Source organism: Sus scrofa, chromosome 2 (genome assembly GCF_000003025.6).
Source record: "Sus scrofa isolate TJ Tabasco breed Duroc chromosome 2, Sscrofa11.1, whole genome shotgun sequence".
Lineage (NCBI taxonomy): Eukaryota > Metazoa > Chordata > Mammalia > Artiodactyla > Suidae > Sus > Sus scrofa.
Genome location: NC_010444.4, coordinates 47,631,525 through 47,638,845, shown reverse-complemented (window position 1 = coordinate 47,638,845; position 7,321 = coordinate 47,631,525). Strand labels below are relative to the sequence as shown.

The window sequence follows — 7,321 nt, the reverse complement described above, 5'->3', positions numbered from 1 at the left end:
ACCCTCCTCCTCATGCACCAGCCTGCTGCCAGCATTATCAGTCTTGTGCTTGACGTACAGAAGCCCTTTGTGACATGGCCTGTCACCTCTTCTGCCTCATTGCCATCCTTCCATGCCACTTTGCGAGGCCTGCTGGGGCGGACTCAACAGCTTCCCTCTCAAGCACCAGCATGGCTCCCACTCCGTCCTCGCTGTTCCTACCGCTGCCCTGGGTTCAGGTGTTCATGTCTCCCAGGCTCACCTGAGCTCCTGAACTGCACCCTGAGTGCTTTTGTCTCCAGGGCTGGTTGCATCCAGGGCTCCCAAGAGAGGCCAGCTCACACATCACCCCAGGGAAGCCAACCAGACATGAACCTCACCACAGTCAGATGCTACACAATTTTTGGAATTGACATTGATCGGGAAAATGATTTAAATGGGAAGGGGGGTGAAGGGAATATTTATTGAATAAAGGATAGCATTGCCCTCCTGTCTGAGGCTCCTGGGAAATAGTACCTAGAAGCTTGTGAAACTGAACACATTAGAGTCTTCTGGAGTTAAACTTGGAATCTGGATGAGGTTGGAAAAATCTATGCTCATTGAATACGAAATGCAATTGTCTGTCAATGCAGGAATTGAAGTATCTGCCGCAATTATATTTAAGACTCTATTGTCACAGGCAGATTAGCTAATGCTTGATTTTAAGTATAGGCTTCTAATGCTATTACTCCTGGTTAGCTCTGCCTGGCAGGTAACCTTGTGGAACAAATGACTGCATTGCTTGAATAACATATTTGATCAAACAGGACAATTCTTTCAAAAATTGAGTTCTCTGTGGCAATTTGAGACCTGTAATCAGCAAATTAGATGATTACAGCAGGGATAAAAATAGTCTTCTAACAATGTCCAAGGTATAAATGTGATTTGAATTTCAAAATGTTGAACATGTGGTAGGAAAATGCACGGTTGGGTAAATATGACTAGACATTATCAGATTTGATTTCTCCTTCCATCTCTGCTCTGAGGTAGAGTCTAATTTTGCCCAAATAAACTCCAATCTCTTTTGTGTCTGAGTTGCAGGATAGATGTGTATCCTCTAAGCTCCAGATCTTTTTTTTTTTTTTTTTTGTCTTTTTTTTGCTGTTTTTGGGCCGCACCCATATGGAAGTTCCCAGGCCAGGGGGTCTAATTGGAGCTGTAGCCACCGGCCGATGCCAGACCCACAGCAACGCTAGATCCGAGCCGTGTCTGCAGGGCTTGATCTGTAATCCACTGGGCAAGGCCAGGGATCAAACCGACATCCTCATGGATCCTAATCGGGTTCCTTAATCTCTAAGCCATGAAGGGAATTCCTAAACTCCAAATCTTTTTTTTTCTTCTTTTGTCTTTTTAGGGCCACACCCATGGCATATGGAGGTTCCCAGGCTAGGGGTCTAATCGGAGCTGTAGCAGAGCTGTAGCCACCAGCCTACACCAGACCCACAGCAACACCAGATCTGAGCCATGTCTGTGATCTACTACACCAGCTCACGGCAACACCAGATCCTTAACTCACTGAGCGAGGTCAGGGATAGAACCTGCGACCTCATGGTTCCTAGTTGGATTCGTTTCCACTGTGCCACAACGGGAACTCCCTGAGCTCCAGAACCTTAAAGGGCCCTACAGCCTTGCCTACCTGCCTCAGGCACTTTAAGTCAACATGAATTTTGGCGTCATTTATCCATCCACTGGTGAGAAACAACCTCCCTGAAACGAGCTGTCCAAATTCCACACAGGGAAGATGGCTTTGGAAACTTCGACATTCTTCACCCAAAGTCCGGTGTTTTCTTTCTTGGGCACAGGGACAGAGACAGGACAGCAGCTCCGATGAGGGCCAGTGTGCGACTCTGTGAGCAGGTGTGACGAGAGGATGTGGTATATGCTCTACACTATCCATAGGTCAGGGTGGGTTGTAATGATGTTTCTCCGCTCTACAAGTTAGAGGAGGGCCCCCCACTCCCTCCTCTGGCCCTTCTGCTGAACTCTGCCTCAGAGTATTTGTTCACCGGGGTGACCAGAGCTGCCATTTTCCCCTCTAGCAGTACACCTTGCCTCAGCTGGTTTAGCGAGGCGCAGAGCAATGTGATCTGGCAGATGGGTAGAGCCAACAGTGAGGGACCAGTGTATTGACTGGTAGCAAATGGAAGAAGCTCCTTTAAGAGGGGAAACCAGAATTTTTTTTTCTTTTAAGGGCTGCACCATGGCATATGGATGTTCCCAGGCTAGGGGTCGAATCGGAGCTGTAGCCACCAGCCTACACCACAGCCACAGCAATGCCAGATCCGAGCCGCATCTGTGAACTACACCACAGCTCACAGCAACTCCGGATCCTTAACCGTCTTTTTTTCTTTTAGGGAGAAATCTGATTTGACCTACCAGTGGCTCTTAGGGTTTCTGGCAGTCACAGAAAATACTGGCCACTATGGATTTCATTTTCCCACCTGAGATTTAGCCTTTATTGGCACAGATTATTAAGAGCTGCCTATGGCAACACTGCCATTTAGAAAATAGCAGATGCCCAGCAATGCAGCACTCTTGACAGTTTACAAGTCAGGCACCCTCAGCTCTGCACATTCAGGGCTGCTCTGCAATATGATGGCTTGCCAAACGATCCATGAAGGGCTTACCTCAAACACGCTTTCAAACCAGTATTTCCTCACATTTGCCAAGCTCTCAAACTTACATAAAACTTTGAAAGTAGAAATGTCTTCAATGCCATATTTTTGCACAGAAAGCATTAAATGTAAATTAACCATTTTCAGAATTGTTCCAAGTCACAAATGACCACCATTAAAAATCCACTCTCTGTTTTTTTGGTGGCTGTACCCACAGCATGTGGAAGTTCCTGGGCCAGGGATTAAATCCACGCCACAACAGTGACCTAAGCTACCGCAGTGACAGCACAAGATCCTAAACCTGCTGAGGCACAAGAGAACTCCAAAGATTTACTTTCGTTTTGAGGCAAGAGCATCTTTGAGATGAAGAAATAATTAGTTAGGAATATCATTTGACCATTGCATGTAGATTTATAATGCATTTATTGGGAAAACTTTATTAAAACTGTCAAAACTACGTCATCACAAGGTGAAAAAGTAGGGTCTCTCATATAAATATGGTAGATTATCTACTTCAGATAGATTTTGCAAAATGATAAAATACCAAGTTGAAAATAAATGATATTTATTTGCTCATTCACCCTCCCTCAACGAACCCATACATACACCAAAGCATTGTGAGGAAATGAAACACAAGACTCAACAAGGCCACCCTTTGAGAATGTCCCACAAAATGGGATGTGAACTATACACACTGGGCTGTAAGGCGGATAGTGAGCTCCTCTGTCAGCAAGGCACTTGGTGATTCCAACAACGGTCAGGGACAGTCTTACGAACGTCATGGCCTTGAGCTACATATGATTTTACTTTGCATTTTCTTCTTCAAAGTACAGTATTAGGCTACATTATGTTAACAAGCTCTCCAAACAAAATTCTTAAGGTAAGGACAAAATGACTATTAAATAACACTAATTACAGATATTTCCTGACCTTTGTCTTGTGCTAGGGAAGGAATCACACTGAATCCTCTTGGATACAGATGTGCCTTCACTACTATGGCCCCCGCCAGCCGGGAGCCCAGCTGGTGCCACCGCTGCCCAGGGCATTGGTGGAGAAAGCCAATCGGAGCCTCGTTTCCAGCATAGGGGCCCTCGGGAGGCCTGTGAGGCTGCCCCTGAAGCTCACTTCAAAAGTTTTCTTTTATTGTATTTGCTTGAAACGCTTGAGCTTCAAGGAGCCTGAAGTTAAAAATGAGAACTTGATATGGCCACGTTCAAAGCTGACTCCTGACTTAAATTACCAGACAGAGCTCATAAAACCAGCTGTCTCAAAGACAGTGTCATCTTTATTAAAAAACGGAGAGACATAGCAGCACTTACAAAACAATAGTTCATAAAAGGCATTGTACACTGTCAACTGATATATGGAACGGGCAGGCCCCGGCACAGCTGGTTGTGGGCTGCACATCACAACGCTCACAACCACCTGCTCCGCTTAATACGACACAACCCAGAACACCCAGGGGGAGGCCAACAGCAACGTGGCCCTCCTCAACTTCAAGCCTTTGTTATGTGTGTGAATAGTCAATCAAGCCAAGTATCACCCTCCTTAGCAGCATCTGGAGCACTCGTGGTGTTCTGGAGGTGGCTGGTGTACTTGACCCACTTATTAGAAACTCTAAGCATTCAATAAAAAACACTTCTCCCTGTCCAATGCTATCCGCAGAAAACCTCCTATGGTGGAAGAGCCGTGCTCCTCCATTTAAATATCTGTAAAAGCTAATGCAGGCCTCTGCTGCAGCCGACAGGAGAGAACCTGGAGCAGGCACTTCCGCACAGCTGTCTTTGGTGGAGGATGCCGGTGTGGTCATGCTGTTCCCTGCCCACTGCTCTGCTTCTTACTGCTCGGTGGCGGGGTGAGGACTCCAGTGGGGAGAGGAGAAATCCTATTTTCTTCAGACAATATGGCTTTCTTTGCTTGGGCTTTGTCCTATGGATAAGAATAAAAAGTAAGAAGGTTAAAATGGGAGAACGTATCCTTTGGGGTTTGCTTGCTTTGTGCTTTTTTTCTACGGAGATGATGAGTGAAGGGAAAATAATAGCAAAGAACAATCTACACGTCTCTGGTCTACGTGACACTTAGACACAGCATCTGTTGGCCACAATCTTTCTTCTCAAGGAATTAAAAGAACTGGAGTCATTTTAAGATACCTGGAGCCTGTGTGAAGGAAAGTAAACAGGCTGCCCAGGCAGTTTTAAGAATTTGTCTGGGAAGAGTTCCCCGGGTGGCGCAGCGGAAACGAATCTGACTAGGAACCATGAGGTTGTGGGTTCAACACCTGGCCTTGTTCAGTGGGTTAAGGATCCGGCGTTGCCCTGAGCTGTGGTGTAGGTTGCAGACGCGGCTCGGATCCTGTGTTGCTGTGGCTGTGGTGTAGGCCGGCAGCTGCAGCTCCAATTAGACCCCTAGCCTGGGACTCTCCATGTGCCTCGGGTGTGGCCCTAAAATGACAAAAGACAAAACAAACAAACAAACAAACAAATCTTGTCTGGGAAACCAGGAACAGTACTGACCAGCAAATCCAAGCTGTTTATATGGGTCTGGATGTTATGGGCATCTTCAGCAGGAACCCCTCTGAAGTGCTTAAGTTTTGAGCTTCCTGTCTCCCTTATAACCATGGCAAATGGAACCATCCACTTGACACACTTCTCTATATCACACCACTGATACCCTGCGATGAAAATACAGGTTAGGCTCAAGCTGAGGCCAACAACTGGTTTGTAGGTTTAATACACCTTGTGAATGGACTGGAAAGCCAACGTACCTGAAACCTTCTGCATCAACTCGGATGAAGAGAAATGATACAAGGCAGAAGCAGCAAGTACACCATAGGGAAATTCTAAGCAGCCAACATCCAGGACACAGAGATCTAGGAGCTATGGGGAAGAGAAGAACACTGCAGGAGACAGCCAACACACACCTCTTCCAGAGTTACTCGACCTAGCGGCGGGGTAGGTAGCCCCACAGAGGGAATCGAGCCACTTACCTCTGCGATCTGTATGAAGATTTGCTGGGGATACTGTGGCAGGAGCACTTCATAAAAATCATTTAGATATGCAACCTGCATGTATACATTCAGCCAGGACACAATGGTCAGGGGACTGAGATGCCACTTAAGGGCCTGCAGGAAAACAGAGAGAAAAGAGATCAATGGCTGAAAAAAGAAAGACATTTTTCGACTCCCCCAGGTCCTCTAAAGGAATTCAAAATGCAGCCATTTCCCAAGCCACAATGTGTCCAGTTAGAGAACACCTAGCCAGATGCACTCAATGCTGAATGCAGAAAAAGATATTATGTATGTATTTTTTAAAAGGACTGAAAAATTAACTTGTAACCTACCTTCATAATGATTAATTCCATGGTAAGAATTTCATCTCCTGAACAAGCCCCATCTGTAACATAAGCAAACTGGTGCAACTTTGGAGGGTAGATTTCCTAAAAGGAAATAAAAGAAAGACACTACTAGCAAAAGGCCAGCCTCTAATAGTTTTAACTTATAATATATATCCCAAATAATTCTTTTTAGTATACTGACCCAGAAAGAGAGTGGATAATACAAGAGCCACTCGAGTGGTTCAAAATGCATTAATTGTGAAAGAAATGAAACATTCACCTTCATCAATGAATGAATGAATCAATCAACCTTTTAGTCACTATGCAGCTTTCAAATTTTCACCTTTTCAACATTTTTAGCAAAAATGTGAAAGTTGGGGCCATCTACCCTTCTAATCACATCAAAATCTTAATCCTCTTAGATCAAAGTTCAAAATTTTTTTTTGGCCACAGCCTGTGGCATGTGGAAGTTTCTGGGCTAGGGATGGAACTCAAGTCCACAACCCACAGAACCTCAAGAGAACTCCAAAGTCCAATTTTTTGATGAAAGGAATTACAATGAAACCAAGCATTTTATATACTTATATTCTTTTCTTCTTGGTTAATTTCTAGACTTTTTGTAATGTGCGGCTTAACTTTAGAAGACCTCAAATCAGAAAAATTTGAAAAGCATGGGCTACGTAAAAAATATTTGAAAATACTTACCTCAAGTTTGGCAGCAATAAATAAAGATGAAATCCCAATAAGCTGTAAAAGCGTTTTTACAACATTTTGTTGTGTTGCCATATACCGATCAAAGAAATCCTGTGCCAAGTAAAATGTCTCTCTATGAAGTTTATAGACTTCACACACCTGAAGAAATATTTAGTGAGTTTTAGAACAGTTATTTCAGGAAAAAGAAGAAAAAAAACTTGCAAGAGTTTCAGTGCAGGATAATACAACTAAATAAGATAGAACTTGGGGAATTCCCTTCGTGGCTCAGCAGTTAATGAACTTGACTAGGATCCATGAGGATGGGGGTTCAATCCCTAGCCTTGCTCAGTGGGTTAAGGATCCAGAGTTGCTGTGAGTTGTGCTGTAGGTCACAGATGCGGCTCAGATCTGCATTGCTGTGGCTGTGGCATAAGCCGGCAGCTGCAGCTCCGATTCAATCCCTAGCCTGGGGAATTTCCATATGTCACAAGTGCGGCCCTAAAAAGCAAAAAAAGTAAATAAATAAAAGATAGAACTTGGTTTTTTGAAAGAATGGTTACCTTGCTTGTCCCTAAGCACTTGCACAATGAAAAAAAAAAAAAAACAAAACTAGAACTCAGATGTAAGTCTGAAGTTTTGTGTCGTCTTTTGCATATGGAAGT

The 7,321-nt window shown here is 44.4% G+C and overlaps 1 protein-coding gene across 1 annotated transcript; it reads right to left on the bottom strand.

The window, feature by feature from the left end:
• Positions 4,259–6,848, bottom strand: LOC110259300 (G1/S-specific cyclin-E1-like). Its single transcript, XM_021083317.1, has 6 exons — positions 6,672–6,848; positions 5,973–6,068; positions 5,620–5,754; positions 5,398–5,509; positions 5,147–5,304; positions 4,259–4,562 (listed from the first exon to the last, which is right to left on the bottom strand). The coding sequence occupies exons 1-6, from the start codon at positions 6,750–6,752 to the stop codon at positions 4,440–4,442; spliced, it is 705 nt and encodes a 234-aa protein (XP_020938976.1). The 5' UTR covers positions 6,753–6,848; the 3' UTR covers positions 4,259–4,439.